General features: G+C 41.7%; 1 protein-coding gene across 1 annotated transcript in view; it reads right to left on the bottom strand.

Moving 5' to 3' along the window:
• The window catches only part of LOC144722278 (collagen alpha-1(XXI) chain-like), a 31503-nt gene extending 15228 nt beyond the window's left edge, over window positions 1-16275 (bottom strand). The window contains exons 1-4 of the mRNA XM_078600378.1: window positions 16157-16275; window positions 11177-11284; window positions 4957-5517; window positions 586-751 (exon numbers count right to left, since the gene is read on the bottom strand). Of these exons, the coding sequence (XP_078456504.1) occupies window positions 586-751; window positions 4957-5517; window positions 11177-11264 (815 nt within the window). The 5' untranslated portion in view covers window positions 11265-11284; window positions 16157-16275. The remainder of the gene's footprint in view (window positions 1-585; window positions 752-4956; window positions 5518-11176; window positions 11285-16156) is intronic.
• Window positions 16276-19375: the final 3100 nt, after the last annotated feature.

The following is a 19375-nucleotide window of genomic DNA, read 5'->3' on the forward strand; positions in this document are numbered from 1 at the left end:
TTCAGGGGCCCTGGCTTCCTCCCACCTGTCTTACACTCAATCATGGCATTGGCTAAACATTACAATGCTGGATCTTCCTGAATAAGTCCTGCGAGACTCGATGAGGATAGCCTGGATATTGGGCATTATTACTATTACTATCATCATCAAATATTTTTATTAACGTTATCACCACTCTATCAACATCAATACATTTACTGTCTTGAGCATGTAAATGATATCGCATTAACCCTTTCCTGTTGTGATGACGTACGCGATGACCAACGTGTACACCATCAGTTTTTCTTTCGATTTTGTTCCGATGAAGTATGTGTACGTCATCGGAACGGAACCGGAATAAAAACTTAAATAAAATAACTTTATCGGTACCGCGGCTCCCACAAGGCAATGCGGGAGAGTGTGTGGTACAGTTTAGCACCAGCTATCACAGTGCGGTCGTGTCGCTACAGTTCTCTGCGGTGAGCACAATCTCTGTAAAAACGATGGTGCGATGCTAGGAAAGGGTTAAATTAATTAAAGCAAAAGTAAAATTGCATATAAAAACCGCACAGCGATCGATGTATTCATCTCTTTTGGCCACTTTACTTGGTGCTCTCTGTGATGTCGTCCTGCTGGCTGATGGAGAAGGCAGACTGCGTGGGCAAGGAGCCCAGCACTCGCGCCGTCTTCTTGTGGATCATCATGCCCTCCAGCAGCTCAAAGCCCTTCTCATCGCGGGCTGGCACGGGGATACGCGTCGGGCACACCGTCTCTGCAGCGCAGCGAATTAAAACGTTGCGATGTGGCACGGGCGGTGGGTAGGGTGGCAGCATGATTTAAAAAGGCAGGAACGGGTAATTGGTAGCGTGCTTATGGGGTGGAGGGAGGGGGGTGATTGTGTACAAGGTGGCATCCAGAAACTTGCTGTGGCAGGGGATCGAGTTGCAGGTTTATACCAGGATACGTGGCTCCACACGTGGCTTGTGATCCTTTTCGCTATTCCATCATCAGGCGGCACAACAACGTTGTGTATGTATGGATGTTGAACTTGGACCATATCATAAAGCAATCCAGTTGTTTCCTTCTACGGAGAAGAAATTAGTCAAAGCTACACGAGCTCTCGCCTGAAGCCCTCTCGCGGTTAGCGGACCTCGACATTAGCATTGGGCTCCTGAACGTATTTCCATCGCACGCAAGAATATAATGTACGTGTGGTGAACTTCTTTCGCACCATACGTAGCCAACCGTGCAAATCAGAAGTGCGAATGAAGGACAATAAACTAAACAGAAAAAGCAGTTCTAAAGAAATGAGTTTTCAATCTAGATTTTAAAAGTTCTGCTCTTCCCGTGACTTTGCCAAGACCATTAAGGGTAATGGATGCTAGTCTGAGTTTTCTTATGATATCATAAAAAATATATACTTCAGTTTCCTGGTATTATTGTTACAAGAAAGAAGTTGTGTTATTGATCGGGAAATAGTTCTATTTATTTAAATAAATGTATTTAAGCAACACTTGTAAAAATGAGAAAGTACATCATGAAGCAAAGTAAATTCAATAATTGCAAAAACATGAATTAATGATCACAATAAAAGCGAGGAACACTTCACCCTATGAATGATTGTTGTTTACTGCCATATAGTTTGTACCTGAACCAGCAATATGTTCAGAGCGTCTTGGTATTTTATAATGCATTAGACTTTGAGATGATTCTCCTGTGTATACATCCTCAAATAAAATACTGCATCTACAAAAAAAAAGCAATGCTTATTTGCTACGTAGAAATATATTAAAAACTACCCTGAGAGATGGTGATGGCTTGGAAGGGAAGGGGGCTTCAGCCAGCAGTGGATTAATTATCGCTGATGATGAGGCTCATGGTGTTAACATGTACTCCATTGGGTCAACAAAACGTCACACCATCTTCCTCTGCAATAGGCTACATTTAATAATAACATGATTAGAATCCTGCCACTTTTAATACTGTCGTTACTACACTGACATATCTAGAGTTAATGTAATATAGTTTCTCGACGAAATTATTTTGCATACCTTGAAGAAACTAGTCTCCTTTTATGAAAACAAACCTTTGAGAAATATGCAATTTATTGGGTGAAATATAGATACTAATAGGTTAATGTAATATACTCTTGACATCTGAAATTGCAGTAGTTTCATTTCCATTTCAGGTTTCCTCCCAAGTTAATATGTTGGCCTGTTTAGATTAGTTATCTAATAATTGCTCGCACAGCTACGCTCCAAAACACCACGTAATAATAGTAATAATAGACATAAAAATACACACTGGCCAGAATGGTGAAGTATGTTCGACAACCCTGATGGCTGAAATGGTTTAGGTAGGTCCTCATCCAGCAGCAGATTAAAAAGGAGCTTTACATTTTATTTATAATAAAAAGTTTTTGATCCCAAGTCTAAACCTATATCGCGAAGCAAATATTTTTACCACATAACTGATGACAACGATCTTCACCACCATCATCAGCTTTTGTCTCTCCACTGCTAGATGAAGGCCTCCCAATGCAGTCCCCCCAACGCTCATCGATGTAAGCAATAGCAATTCCATGAACTAAAATGCATTTTTATATTTACTCAGTATAGGCGTCAGCCCTAAAATGGTTTGCTTAAGCCACTGCTGGTGGATGACGACCCCCTCCATAGGAGGGAATTGTGGCCTATGTCTCCCAAGCTGGCCAGATGTCTTTAGTTTGGAGTGCCCACACTCTGGACTCCAGTGGATGCAACCCACTGAGATCACCTGTGGTGAACCCAGTTGTACTTCTAGGTGGACAGGGTGGGGGGGGGAGAGAATGTCTTGGGCACATCGTTTTCCTCTCAGAGACGTGTTTTGTCCAAACTCTTTTATTGATGACTGCGATGTTGCAGTTTTGCTTATTTTTCTTTCCCCCTAATCCATGTGCTTCTCCTTCTGTCAAGTTTAATGTTTTCAGTGCCATCTGTGCATCCATCTCAGCTTTTTTTGCTGAGTATGGCACTTTATAAATATTATATTGATTTATTGACATGTGGAATCAATGGTGGAAATACCATTTTTTTTGCTGCACAAAATCTTAGCCTATTCATGTGATTGGCCAGTCTCCAAATCTCTGTAATTGAGTTCCCTAAGAGCTTTGCATAACTTTAAGGTTCACGTAACCCAAGACAGACACGTTTTTTTTTGCAAGGGGTGATCCTATTGCACTGACTCGACACGTTAAATAAGACCAAGGCGCTGTTTCAATTCTACAAAGAGAAATAGTTTTGCAGAAAACATTATTCTTCACGTGTGTGCAAATTGAGCATAACCAAAACTCAAATGTAGCCTAGCCCATTCCAAACAAACAGGTGCGCATTTTCACAGAAATAACGACGTAATTGCACTAGAACGCCAACATATTTCAAGGTGCATTGAAATTACACGCCTGCAATGTTCCGCAAGAAAATGTTTAAAACGACTGTATTCGTTGCCCTTGCTTACTGTCCAAAGTATCTCTTAATGCTATTTGGCCGTAGTAGCAGCAACCACAAAGAAAGCAACAGTCGGAGGAGAAGGTGTGGAGGGGGGCGAATTAAACACGCGCGGCAAAACGAGCACTTAACGCGAAACACACCGCATCGCGGGGCTATTTGAGCTGCATCAGCAAAAAGGGCAAGCGGTTCGTGCGGCTTGTGTTATTTTCCCAACGTAGGCTCGACAGAAAAACCAGAAGAGGAGAATTAACAATAAAAAAACGCCCTTCTCAAAGCACAAGATTATTTATGGGGAGTTTTTTTGTTCTCTTCACAGAAAAGATAATGCTGAGAGTGGTGATAAATAAGGGGCCATCAAGACGACGATGAATATCAAAAAAAAATTGGTTTGCACAAATCAACCCCATGAATGCGTCCCTTGAATAATGATGCTTGCGAGCGGTGGCACACATCTCTTACTTCAGGGTGCAGGGGTTGGTGGATCGTGCGGATTTGTGAAATGCCCCCAATCCTCTGGACTGAGCGGTGGCAAGGGGGGATGTCAGCAAAGCAAATGACTGCAACAAACTGATCTGTTATCTCAATTACATTGGGCATTTTTCGCAAGGAATTGGCCAGACATCCTTCGGTGATGCTTCGATCATCTGTGGAGCTTTCCTTGACGAGTAAATTACATTGTTATTTCTGTTGATGATTTTCAAAATGACTGTCATTTACCAAAGCTGATATTGATTGACCACCAATCCCTATGAAATTATTTGCTGCGGTTCAGCACAGTCAGGATTACGGAGTCCCAGGCGACGCTTAGGCGACAACATTTTTTTAAGCGAAGTTACGTTACGTAGATTATTTCGAGGAGTGTTGGCCCAGTGGTTAATGCAGGTCGCGATGAAACCCGGTGCGTCTGAGTTCAAATCTCACCCAGGGCTAACATCAGTGAGGAGCGATATCACAACCGGTCTTGAGCACCCTCCTCCCTTTTACCAACCCACAATGGCGATCTTGGTGAAGTATGGTCAAATGCCATAGTTCTATTGCACCCCCCTGCCTTCCCCTGTCATGTAATGGGGCACAAGTAATTGACTGTAAACCCCCACGTGAAAAATCCAGCTGGGTGACAAAGGGATTGGTGGACAGTGGTGAAGGAGCCGATTTACTTGATTTTAATTGTAAAAATGTAAGGATTCTGATTATGAATACAGACATTTCACTCTTTAAAATAGCGAGTACATTACAAATTTAATGTATCACGTGACGTTAAAATAACTAAGCACGAATGCGAAGAGTTTCATTTTACATGATAGCTGTTGTAAATTATGAATTAATGCAATATTAATATCTTGCAAATTGACACAACTGTGAGTGGATTTTAATGAATCCACCTCAGTAATCCGCCAATGGCCTCCTCTCCTCCACTGCTAACGTGAGCGCACGGCGAGACTGACGCTTCAACCCCCTCTCGCGTCCAGCAAACTGCTCCCGGACTCACCCTCGCAAATCTTCTGCTTCAGCACCTCCTTGATCTTGAAGATGGAGTCGTAGTCTTGCACCGAGAAGACGTAGGTGGAGGGCGGGTGATTGGCGATGTTCCTCAGCTCTTGCTCCTCGGCTGCCGAACCCACGCCGACGGCAAAGAGAGTGATCTTGCTCGCCCGGGCCTCCTGCGCGGGCACCGTGACGTTGTCCTGCGACTTGCCGTCCGTCACGACGATCGCCGTCTTGGCTACGTCGGACCCGCGCCGCGCCGACGAGGCGAACACCTCGTCCATGGCGAACTTGATGGCCTTGCCCGTGTGCGTGTTGCCGCCCAGGTAGCCTATGGAGCGGATCTCCGAGACGACACGATCGGCGGAGGCGCGGTCGCTGAAGGACACCTCCAGCTTTGGCGAGTCGCTGTACTGCACGACGGAGACCTGCGTGTACCTGGGCCCCACCTCGAAGCTGTTGGTGATGTTGACGAGCCAGTCCTTGACCGTGTGGAAGCTGGACACCCCCACGCTCCACGAGCCGTCCAGTATGAAGACGAGGTCGTGAGGAACCGTGCTGCAGCCTGGGGAATAAACAAGGAAAACTCGATTTTGCAAAATCAAATGCGGTCAAAGTTGCGCGTCTTCCAACAATGCGCCAGATGCCCATGAACGGTGCAGGCATTGGCCATCGCATGGATTGAAGTGTGATTTCAAAAGCAATAACCATCTAAGTATACGCTTCAATTACTCTTCATGTACGAACGTCCCTTTACTGATTTTCCAAGTTTGCACCGTGTAATTATGCCATAAGTATAGTCATATGCCATCAATTCTATGCAATTATATATACAGTTTTTATATATATATAACTGGTGATACCAACTTTTATGCTTAGTTCATGTTGAATTAGTTGGTGTACCGTTGGCCTACATATTCATACACGAGTAGATTTGGGTTGAAATGATAAAATGACAGATAAACTCGGTAGCCGACCTTGCGAGGCACAGCTTTACACACAAAACGCCAGCACACCGCCAACATAGCAGACTCGAGATGGACCTAACAACCTTTGGCCATGCGAATTGCAAACTAACTGAAGCAAATTGGAAAATTGGCCACAAGTCAAAGGTGTCAAAAAAAATGAAATGCACGCAAGCATACTTGCCACAACATTTCCGTGCAAACAAATGGTAACCTGATGCTTTAAAAAAAATAAGCATTTGCTAATCAAAGGTTTGGTGTGGGGGTGTGTGGGGGTGTGTGGGGGTGCAAGTTACATTCAGTTTGGTGAGCAGTGGCACAGTGGTTAGGGCACTGCTATATGAACCCAGAAATTTAAATTCGTTTCCCAACCACAGCAAACATCACCAGTGGCGAGTGACAACTGAACTGATTCTGGGCCTCGTCTAGGTCAACTCAGTCTGAAATGATTGTAAAATACCTGCACTGGTTCGGGACATGCCACCCCCTTGAGTGTCGTATCATCCTTAATAGGCCCTCACGAAGAGCGCTTGCCCCGACAGTCTAAAATAACATAAACAGTCTACAGAGGCTACAGAGGCTACATTAGGAATCTGTGTCTTTTGTGGGTACATCAGCGTGACGAGTAAAGAGAAGGTCAATGAAGAGAGGATGGACTGACCTGCCTAATTCCTAAGTTACGTGTGCATTCATGGTAATAGCCAGCCTTTGTGGTCGTGCTGTATAGTTGTGGGGGCTCACGGCTAACACCCAGTGATGATTATCTAACCCGTTCATTGGCCTCCCCTCGGTCGACTCAGCCTAAAATTAGTACCTAGTGCGATGTGTAAACATCAACACTGGGGAGACAAAGACGAACGGGCGTGGTGCTGGCCACCCACCACCTCGTGTGCCGTGCCGGCCTTCAATAGGTGCTCGCTAACAGCACTTGCAACCAACAACCTGTTCAGGCTACACGGGGGGTCTTTGTCTTTGCTGTATAGTTCTAAGGTGCGTTTTTGGGTTGTATCGTATGTTGCGCGGCATGATGTCTGACGTTTCGCTCCATCTGATTGGAGATGCCGGACAAAACGCGGTATAACTCGAACAGAGAGAAACAAACCGGGGCAAGTAATTTACTATTTGGTATTTGTTGTCATTCTTTTTTTATCTTTGTCTCCATATAACACTCCGCCTCCTATAACCCCTTTGTTACTAAAACTGCTTGAAAGCTAATGTATAAAAAAAAATTACATGAAAAAATTACAATAAGTTTTAACCTTTCTGGCAATAAAACAGGTGTTAAAATGTTCAAACAGCAAATCGAAACCTTTTGCAAGGAATCAAGTTCGCATTAACCACACGCTACTTGTGGTGAACGTGCAAACAAACATGCTCTGATAATAATATTTGCATTGTCTTTGAAGCTGATTGGCCTACACCAGAGACAGCCTTGTCGATGGCCTCGTCTCACTCGTGTCAGACCAGAGAACGCCCAAAGACGGACAGTACAAAGACAATGTCACTATCAGGATATTTGTAGCTCGAGGTGAGCAGCTACAAAATGGGACGTTTTTTGCCAGTAGCAAAGTATGATACTCTTAAGATGTTGGAACATCTTAGCACCTGTTTTATTGCCAGAAAGGGTAAAACCTATTCTTGTTTTTTTCATACTTTGATACTGGCAAAAAAGGTCCTATTTTGTAAAAAAAAATCAAGTTGACATCACTACATGCATACAAATTGGCAGGTTATTAAACTTGCTGCTGATTAAACATGTCATCTGTATTGCAGGGCACTTTTTACTCTGTTATAATTGTTTCCATATGCGGCTTAAAAATTAAGGAAATAACTTCAAAGACGCCAATCTTTAAAACGCTGTGAATGAATTAACTAGAGTATGCAAGATCAACGTGAACACTTTCATTTTTTTCATTGCATCAGTAACTAGTATTATTATCATTATTGAGTACGAAACTAAGAAAAATCCATAAAATTAAAATGAAGATGTCAACATTTGTTATTTTAACTGTGAGGACTAGAAGGACCTCGCAGCTTCTCAAGCTTCAGAGACCTGCCGGCCGGAGTTGTTATTACTGACAAATTGTCATCGTGGTGTCAGCAGGATTGAAAGAGCAATGGTCGCTCTCTCGTGATTGGCAATGATCTCTCTAAGATGGTCTGTAGTGTGGATATTTTGTCAACACACTTGCAGCGTTACAAATACTTTCTGACAATCATTTTAAGGTTCACGGTGCTATCTTTGTAAAAAAAGAAAAACTTGACGAAATACATCTCATGCAGCCTGAGAAACATGCAGAAAGGGCTGACTCGGCTGTTGAGTGAGCCAGTTTTTAAATCGGAAGCTTGTGAGAGTTCAATTCCACGTTGGGGTTGCCTCAGCCGATCATCCCTCCAGAGGTTGGTAAAATAGTTACCACTTTGTGGGTAGTCAACAGTGGTTTTCCTATAGATAGACTCGTTGCACCCCACCATAGGAGCGCAAATTGTCCTCTTTCAACGGCTGACTCACGGAAGAAAGAGCACGGCGTCCCGCAATGCGTCTTTGAGCAAAAAAATAATTGACTTCTTTTTATGTTAACGCGTGGCACAAAAAGTGAAAATACACGTCAAATGTTCAACTCACTCTTTAAAAAAAAATAAGTGCTAAAAAACGAGTAGGGACAGCCCGAGCCAGTGAATAGCTGGTTATCACGTGGAAATTGGCCCATTTGGCCTGCAGAGGTAAGTGACCCATCATTAGCCACCCATCACGTGTCATTTGACCCAAAACAGGCACAATGACATTATAGTGCAGTTCTGGCCATTTGTTATTGCAGTTTACAAAGGGCAAACAAACGACTCATTTGTGGACGAGTCAGTGTATCATTTTAGGCACTTTTGCAATGTAATTTTTCACAGGGGCAATTGGATATCCTGTACCCCTGGTTTTCCATTGCAGAGAGTCGTGGAAACGGTTTTGTTTACACAGAGTACCATGTGTTTTATAGCAGTTTAGGAAGGCCATGCCAATTATATAGCGACTGAATCTCATTTTACACTGATGACGAGAACATTTGAAAGAAAACTATATAGAAAATTAATTAAGCCGTTTTAGCCATCTATTGCCTGGCACTCATAATCGAGTGCTCATGTCTATTCCAATGACTCAAAATAATAACAATTATTTTTAATGGCAATTAATGATGCAATTTCAGATATTGAGGGTGCGATGCTAACCCAGAGAGTGCAATCTTCAGACATGTCAGCTCCCCCTCCATATAGACGCGTTTCCTCTTGTGATTGTTGAAATGGGTTCAATAAAAAAAATCACATGTGGAAACAAATACTTTAGATATTGAATCGGAAATTAAAGAAATCACGATTATCATAAGTATAATCAATGGGCTTGATTAAAGTTAAAATAAATAGTTCACAATTACTCTGTGGTACTGTAACGCATTGAAGATAACGAGCAGTTATACTGATAAAACCTAATTATGAATCTTAAAAAAAATGCAGGATCATGAGAAGGGCTTCATCCAGCAAGGGATAAACATGGCTGAAATCATTATAAATATAATGAGCACATTTATTTTGCCAGCTCCAGATTTCAGAGACAATGTCACAAGTCCCGAGGCCTGTGGCGATGCTCGAGTGTGCAGGCGCCGGTGGATTTCGATCCCAGTCCCAAAGGCCACGCGAAACAACGACGATTGTCAAGCATTTATTGAACGCTTTGTGAGATGGGGTGGGATCAAATATCATCCGGCAGAGCGTTCCAGGCCGATGGAGAGGCGGCTCCAGACGCACTGCCAGCCATGAGGGTTCTGGTCGGCGGGAGTTACGAGCAGGGATTTGGTGGCGGGAGTTACGAGCAGGGATTTGGTGGCTGATCGCAGACGTGCGATTAGGTACATTTATATGTATGTATGTTTGTTGAACTTCTTTCACACCATATGTAGCCAACCGTGCTAATCGGAGGTGTGGGGAAATCGCAGATTTCTACAACTACGGAAAAAAAAACAAGCACGCATGAACGAGAACCGACTTGCATGGATTTTTGCTTTTATTTAGTCTCGCTCGACGAAACAGCACCAAGAGGAATAAAAAATGCACTCTATTCTTGTGAGCCTCAGATTAGCAACAACTCATTAGCTTGAACTTGACTCTAAACAAAGTTTCAAAGTATATTTTAACAACTGTGTTTTTCATTGTTTAAAGGACACATTAGCACTTTACCCAGCTCACATTGTTTTGGCAAAAGATGTTTCATTGGGAAATAAACTATCCCAATTATAAAAGATGTGAATAATGTGACATGCGCTAAGAACTTATTTGTAGTCGTGGATAAAATTACTGACACTTACGTAAAAGGAAAAAATACCTTGTGGCAGAGGGATTCTATTATTAAGTAGTATTCCCAGTTGGCCTTTCTGTTGACAAATTAACTAGTGGTCGCTTTTTTTCATGCGCATGAAAAGCTAAATAATGATTAATCCATGCAAGGTCGCTTCAAACAAATTTATGTTCAAAACTGCACGGACCCTTACTGAAGCAGTGCATAGATTATTGGCAACTTTGTCTCAAAGTCAAAGTTGACAGTTCTTTTTCCCATTCAGGGAATTGTACGTGAATATTTTATGGCTTACGCAGTGGTTTAGTCTCATCAGTAACCAATGCCAGCCAGAGCTCATTTAAAATACCACAATTAAGTGTCCTATTGACAAAATTATAATAAAAACATTGAGCTTATATGCACAAGTGCCGATAGCTAATGAACATCAGCTGGCCTACATCAAACACACAACAGGTGGTTAAGGCTATATAATTGAGAGAGTACGTGTGGCTGTTCAATTAAGTTTCTGAATAAGCTCCCAGCATGTGGATAAAATCGACTGCCATAGTTCCAAACAACATGCAGTAAAACAGAAAAAAACGCACATTAGAGAGCTTTACAGCACAAGCATAGACACCTATTTAAATGTGGGACTTCATTTCTCAATTAATATTCTCTGGGACGCTGAACGGATGGTTTGGGCGTAGGGATTATTGGCATAAGGCACTACCACTAGGGTACAATGTACAAGTATCCATAATAATCCTACATTATTGTAATCGATATTACTATAATCCTATAACCAGGTTTATAAGTATCATGAGAACACAATCATGCAAAATGAACGTGGTGTGCTAAAATAATTCCCGGAACAGCGTCGTAGTAAGCGTGTAGCTGCTCCCACAGTGGCCCTGCTTATTTGCAAATAAAGCTCCGTTTACCTGCACGCTGCTCCTCCGAGGTGGACTCATTCGACAGAGCAGCACCAAACGTCAGAAAGAGCAGGAGGCACGTGCGAGCCCACTCCATGTCGCCCGAACTTCAAACGGCTGCGCACATCCCATTCATTCGAATGCACACGAAGCGAAGGATGTGAGTGGACCCGGGGGAGACGAGCAGTCATCAACGTTATCATCAGAACCTCATTCATCCGCTGCTCGATGAGGGCCACTTGCGTGCCGGAGCGAGGTGGTTCGTTGCATCACAAGGGATGGCTGTGGCTTGGGGAGATTAAGTTATTTACAAAGTTCTAAATAAATATTAATGGCAAGTAGAGACGTTAAACAGAATTCATTGTCTTTTTGCACGTACCCAATCTCAAGCAATGCATACATGACCTTAACTCTACTTTAAAAAATGTATTAGCATGAGGGAAATGCAGGTAGTCCAGGAGAATGTTGAAAATACAGGCTCCACGCTTTAACATTTGTCAAGGCACTACATTTAGTCACTGACGTTTGCAGTGGTCAGGAGCTGAGTGTAATTACCAAACGGAAGGCAGAGAGGCAAATACCTGAAACTCAGCTCTGACCTCCCTTGGAGAAGTGTTTGGTTAATGCGATAGGTAAACACATTCAAATTTCCCCCCTTATATAAACCAACGGCTTAATGTTGGAAAATATGACGGTAACAGCAGCATTCATTTCTTAATCTAGATAGACAATTTAAAGACGACTGTTCGTTGTGTAAACTTGTGGCTGTTATTGTATGCTATACATTGTGTTTTTTTTCAAATGCATCATGTTATGAAACAAATAATCTATTTTTAAATCACACGGGACACTGTGCCCATGTGTCATAGGGTGGCTACAGAAGATATTTTTTAGAAGACTTCTCATAAAAAAAACATTCAAGTGGCCCTTTCATCCTTTACACAGTCGTGCTAATCGGTGACTGAACTGAGACCATCATCAACTCGCCGTATTTGGAAACCCGGGTTTAAGCGCAGGTGGCCGAAACCAAGATTGGAACCGATTATCTGAGCTCGTAGACACCCACCCAGATGAACACGTGAATTAGAGGTCAAACACAAGTTATGAAAAAAAGCGTGTTTAACTCATCAAGGAAAGTGGGTTTTATCAGTAATCATTGTTTGTAAGAGACGATAGCAGATGGGTGAGGCTGGTGACAGAATGAGAGGCAGACGAGGAAACACACCCAAGAAGATGCCCGCCGCAGAGATGTTGCACTGAGATCAGGAACATGCAAATGAACAAGAAGCATTGTCGCATCACAAGAGCATGGTGAATGGCAACGTTGTGGGGAGGGCTTCATCCCAATGTGGACAGAACCGTAGCTGGTTTTGATGACGATGACAAAACAGTCAAATATGCACATCAATTCAATGCATCACAGTCAGGAGAACACAAAGGTGACACAGTTTGTACAATCTGAAACAAATTCGTTTAACACGTAGGCTTTCGCGACCAATATCATTCATAAGAGGTTTTTTTGGGTTAGCTCGCATAAATATATAAATGTGTCGTTAAACCCACCGCCACCCAACACAGCCAACTAGTAAGGGTTGTCACGTAAACAACTGTGGCTTGGCTCTCCAACACACCGGTTAGTGCTGTACTAGCGACGAATTGGCCACGTTCTGTTTACGTGACAAACCTTACTAGTGGGCTGTGTCGGGTGGCGGTGGGCTTAACGATACATTTATATATTTATGCGAACTAGCCCAATAAAACCTCTATTATGGATGAAACAAGTTGACTTCCGAGGATAATTTCAGCTCTTTACAAATTGCGGTTTGCTTGAGTTAGTCTAGACACGACAAAAACATTCTTACATTGAGAGGGTTTTTTTTGTAAAATCAGCCCCCCGTGACACGTGTCAACGTTACATTGTGAATGTCAAACAACTCTTCCTTCTGACTTGTCAGCCTCTAAGTATACATGGATAAGACTAGCATTTTACTTTGGTGAATCTCTCCACCCCCACCTCACCCCTCATCTCACTGTACCTCTGGACTGACATGTAAATAACATGCGCTTTTGCCTCTTTTGTTAAGCCAGCAAAGACCAATACAAATAATTCGTACAAAACTGGATTCTACTTGTCGTGGTTTACACCTATGCACACATAAAACGCCAGTGTAGTTTAGGTTAATTCTAACCAAACAATGACCAAAAGGAGCGTGTATCGTCTACACAAGCAAGGGGCAATCATTGCACAGCAAGCCAAGGCACACATCTGGAAATGAACAACCACGCAATGGTCCAATCACAGTCACATTTTCAACCAAAAGCCACTGAAGCTATTTCCATAAAAAAGGGCAGAGGCAAAGGTGCAGCCCTGCAATTGCTGGCAAGAGTGGCCTCCACTAGAGGGTACTTCAGAGAGACCCACTACATAAGATACTTTGGCCTGCCATACTCACGATATAAGATACTTTATTCAATAAGACACCTACTGTATTTAATAATATTATGGTATTATTGTAATAATATTCTAATTTATTTATTAAAGGATATAGTCGTATTTAATCATGTTAATTCACTAATATTACTTTAATAATATAATGATAGAATATTTAACAATATAAGATATCTACCATATTAAAGATGAAAGATACTTCATCTTATATTTAATATATAAGATACTTTAGTCTCCCTAGTCTGCACTGGCCTGGCAGCGGGAGTAGCCACACATTTACTCTACAACACAGAACGAGCAACATTCATTGCGTGTTCAGCTCATTGTAGCATCGCTTTCGAGAAGCTCTCTGGGCAAACTTTTCTCTTGCAGAGTCAACGTGATTAGTGCACGCGTATTTCAGGACTAATTAGCGAATAGGGCACACACTGTGACGCCGGATTGTGGACATCACATTTGAATTGGACGTAAAACTCGATGTTCCTTTCCATATCGCCACTGGGGTTATAAAGCCCACACAAAGAACTTCGTCATCTCAAATGCGCGCGTAGGAGGCAAGACGAGCGAAACTTATTTATGCCTGCGCTCAAAGAAAAAGAAGCGGTATTAAAATTGCTGATTAACAAGCAAAGTCATCCCTGAAAAAAATGTAAACAAGGGATTTATTTTTATTTTTATAAACCTCTTATAAATATGTTTACGTGAATTATACACTGCGGGGACACATTTTCAAGGAGACTGCAAACTTTAGGTGCACAATCAACTATGCAATTAGTGTCCATTGTTTGGCACAAGTTGCAAAAGTGGAATTGGCAACTCGATCCATTCTCTGGCTCAGCAGCAGTGTGACCTCTAAACGAAACAAGTGGCAGGCGATATGTATATCAGATGATCTGAGGCTGATTTTAAAATCTATTTCCATCACAATTTGAGTGATGGATGCATTACCCATTGCAGTTTTTTTTAAGATGATGGATTCACTGGAACATTTGTAATATACCGTTCAAATCTGCGCACAGGCAATAAGCATACCGTTACATTTGTTTAGCATTTTTCCACTTCCTCACAGAAACTGTTATTTAAAGTAAAAACATTTATTTCTAAACATCCATACGGCATGCACAATTATCCAACAATTGGGCATAGGTGGTGTTCACATAAGAGCAAGTAAGACCACTTATTTGGAAAGGTTCAGGGCAACTCGCCAATGGTGTTGAGAACAAAAAAGAGATTTGACCTGCTTACAATGTTTTACTGCTTCAGATATCATCATTTCAGACACACGAAGACTCGTGTGCAGCTTCCATTGTGCCTGCGTGTGTCTTTGTGTGTTAAGAGAAGGCCACCCAAGATAAAGGGAAATCAGCAACGGCTTCTGTTAAGCTTTTAGGCTTGGTATGTGAGATTCTTATCGATGTGAACATGTTAAAACGAGTTGTGACGACCGGCGCTTCATTCATTTGTTCGAGAAATAAATCCAATGGGGGAAAACAATCGAGGAATGTGACAGCGGCTGACCTTTACACGTGAACTGTCGTGTTCACAGTGAATACACTTCAAGTGCATGTGTGTGGAAACACACACAGTGTACGGGGGAATTAATTGAACTTTTGAGTATATTAGGTACCCACTCGTGTAATGGTGAGCACACTGGACTTGAAATCCAGAGGTCACGGAGTCACTCTTGTGGCGCTGCAGCTGAAACAATGACACTGATTCCCAAATCCCTCCACTGATATCCACCAAGCAGTATGAATGTTACACTGACAGTTAGCTACATGACGGGTTGCGTATGGTGGGTAAAAGTGTGGGCACTCCGAACTCGACTGAAACATTTGCCCAATGTGGAAGAGTAGGCCAAAATATTCTCTACAGAGACTCTCTCTAGCTTCCTCTAGTGCATGCCCTTCTGCCAGTAGTGGCGTGAGCAATCACATACAGACTGCAGAGCTACAACTATTTTATGGACATTGGTATGTCACGAAAAACAATGCAAATATAAATCAAATACATTTCACTTAACCCACCAAGTACAAATTAGTCATAATCCAGCTTAATTCAGGCATAACTCACAGCTTCCATTTGGAAACAAGTAGAACAGTGTATAGGCAATGCATCGTGAATGTAGGCTGTATATCACAAGATAGAGTGTATTCTACAGTATTGTTGAGAACATTCGAAATGCAAATAAGAGAATGCACTTTAAAACAAAATGCTCAAACAAGCTCCAACACCAGCATTAAACAAACCCCAAGATGCTGTAATAATCACACAACTACGATAACGAGCTGCAGCAGGCTCGGTGATCGCATTACGCAGCTGTCAAACACCAATCAATAAACAAAAACAACTTGAAATTCAGACTGCAAACCGCTGTACCCAATAATTTATACGAACAAAACAATAGCGTGTGCTCACCGGAATAGCACGCGTTTGAGTTTTGAACATTCGTGATAGAGAACGGGAAACAAGCCGTGCACGTTTCTCACCAAACCAAGTTTCCCTGCCCGCGAATTAACCAAATTGCTCGCCGCATTTACCTTTTTCGTTCCGACGAATGCACTGCTCTCCCGAGAAGTCTTGTTCATTCGTTTTCTTCAAAGTTTGGAGTGAACTTGGCGCAGCGCATGCAACATCCAGAGCCGAAATGTCTCCCAACACCCCCCTCCTCCTCCTCCCACAGGCCCACCACTCATAGCCGAAGGTGTGTTCCTGCTTAAATATACACAGGGTAGTGACGCGGTTGCCTCTGGGTGTCATTTGCTGAATGCATTACCTTTAACAATAACACAAACCCCATGGGAGCGCTTAAAGCTCCACCACGGCTCTCTTTTCTTGTTTTACACGTGCTAAAAGGAATAGCAGCAGGTTCAATTGTTTGTGAAGTTGCTGGGGTCGCCGTCATGTGCATGACATTAATAGACGATGAAGAGGGGAGGGCGATGGGAGACGTGGGTGGAAGGGGACTAACACGAACATCGACTTATCCGCAACAGAATTGTCACGCGAAGTTCGTTCATGTATCTCTACCTGCACGCGCTGCGTTGCTAAATTCGTAAGACGGTAATTATCCATAGTAGAGGTCTATGGGTGAGATCGCGTAAATATAAATGCGTCGTTAAACCCGCCGCTGCCCACGCAGCCAATTAGTAAGGGGGTTGTCACGTAAAGAAAACATGCCAATAATGTGTTACGAGTTCAGCACACCGGTGTGTGTTGGAGCGTAAGCCCACAACATTTACAATTCGAGTGCGACGTTCCGCCGGCAATTAAAACAAGCATCATCAGGCAGACAGCCAGAGTTGTGGAGAAATCCTCCTGCTGCGATAATTATGTATGCCTCGCTTAGTCAATCCACTGCGAGATGTGTCTCCTGATGCCATTGTCAGTCTTTCGGGCTTGTGTGACCATACGTCTCGTGCCGGATTATCGGAGTAGCAAAAGTAGCTACAAATCCTATGGGAACCGCACTTTCAAGGGCCCCGCGCTAAATGCTTACAAGCTATCAATTCCGATTGAGTGATTCTGCACTTGCTCTATTACTATAGTACTATACTGCCTTCAACTTCTATGAACGACTGGGTTTTTCAGGTTATCGATTTGTCGTATTATCTGGCTGTATAGCAAATGAAAAAACACAATTACTTCACCATGTAAGTAAAAAAGAATTGTGTTTTAATATTTATGTTTTTTTTTTATTAATTTAGGACCTCTTTATAACATATGCTACAGGCCCCGCACTAGCTTAATCCGGCACTGCATACGTCACCACACCAATCGGTGCCGTTTGATGAAAACGAGGGAGTCCAATAACGATTTAGATATTACTTGCTCATGTTAGCCATGGCGAGGAATCAAACTCAGATCAGTACTGTGAGTGTGTGGTGCGTTACCACTGCGGGCCACTTCATTACATTGCATGTGTAAGGTAATGTAAAACACTAGCTTGTGTCAGTCACAGCTATATGCAAAAACAAAACACTTGAATTGAAAAAAATTAACCCGTAAAAACAAAGTTTTTCACTATAAATCCTTTATATGCGTGGCATCGGTTTTATTTTATTATTCATTTCTGTTTTTCTTGAGTAAGAGTTTCATTTTTATCACATTGGCATTTTAAATAAAATATGAATTTTTTTTTCCTAAAAAGTGGAAAATTTTGGAGAAAAAAATTTCACGAAAATAAATTGTCACGCACAACGAGTCTGTGTGCAAAATGTCAGCTCGATTGGATCACGGGAAGTGGGTTAAAAAACGACCGAAAGATTTGCACGGTCGTAAGCGCGCAAGAAAGCGAACTTAATATAAAGGATTTAAAAAATGCATTATGGATATAGGGCACTGTTGTGTTGTGGGGATATCGTAAAATAATGCCGAATCGTACAGAAACTTTGGTTGAGGCTATAACAACACATGAGCTGCCAACCATATTATGTACTTTTATATTTTTAAGCACTTATCTGAGGAATTTAATTCAGTGTATGAATTTACTCAATTCTCAAGTTCAGTCTTAATAGAATATACCTATTAAACAGTTTAATTTAGCGTATGTATGAATTATAACCATGGGAGTAACTCATTAGGTCATACGGTATGATACACATTTAATTCATAATTTTAAATATGAAAATGTAATTTAATTTTAATATTGCCGACCACCCTACCCATTGCCTCATTTTAGTACTGTAATGTGCGTCCACCGAAGCCTCACTATCCAATGTCAATTGAAATGATAATAATGACGGGTTGCTTTGGATTTTCAGTGGAAATGTTTTTTTTTAGTGCAAGTGACTTTAATAAAAGGGGAGGACATTTTTAATTCGAGCGAGCCTACCCTTTTATATACTATATGCGGTATAGACTGCAGCACTTTGTATATGTAAATCCATACATTACAACGATATTTCACTTTGATATTCAGAATTGGCATTTATTCAACATTCAACCCGATTAATAATGCCACAAATCATTTGTGACCACGACTCCACAGGTTAATAATTCATGTAAAAAGCTATCTGAAGATTCCTTCCATTGCAATAATCTAACGCACAGCACAAAGTCACGTAGAAGGGAAATAAAATAATACAAATAAAACATAATAAAATACAATTCTCACTTGTATTTTATTATGGTTTATTTGTATTATTTTATTATATCCCTTCTACGTGACTTTACCGAAAGAACCAAGAAGATGAATCCCTGCAGTCACGGAAGCTTTAAATCGAAAATTTGCACAGCACAATTATAATATTTCATTAAGCGCAATTCCAGTTGATTTTGTTTTTTAAATTTGAAGCTCAAAAAGTTGGAAACCTCTAAGCGTTGTACTTTAAAGATGTCCCTGTGTACAATGCAGTAATTCAAAGCAGGGTTGGCGTTTGATGAGAAAATTAGCGGTAAATTGTATTTTGTAAAAGGCTTGCAAGTTGTCAAAATGCCAGCTCATGAGACCCCTGGTGGCAGTGCTGTAGCAAAGTACACCCGTCGGCGTTACAAACATTCCTATAATCATTTCATATTTTTCCTGAGAACGCTCACCAGTTTGGAATTAATGGCCATCAGCTTAATGAGAAATTAACTCATCTCAAATATTGGCATACCATTCCTAGTCTGGGTGAATTGTGTAATTCTATGTAGACTGTAAATCAATTTTAAATGACCTGTTGAATTCTATTTATAAAAATTTCAGGAATGCATCATTTTGCAGAAACAAATTATGAGACAATTATTAAACCAATGCATTAAGTCCGTGACTAAAA

Source organism: Lampetra planeri, chromosome 14 (genome assembly GCF_965212315.1).
Source record: "Lampetra planeri chromosome 14, kcLamPlan1.2.h2, whole genome shotgun sequence".
Taxonomy (NCBI): domain Eukaryota; kingdom Metazoa; phylum Chordata; class Hyperoartia; order Petromyzontiformes; family Petromyzontidae; genus Lampetra; species Lampetra planeri.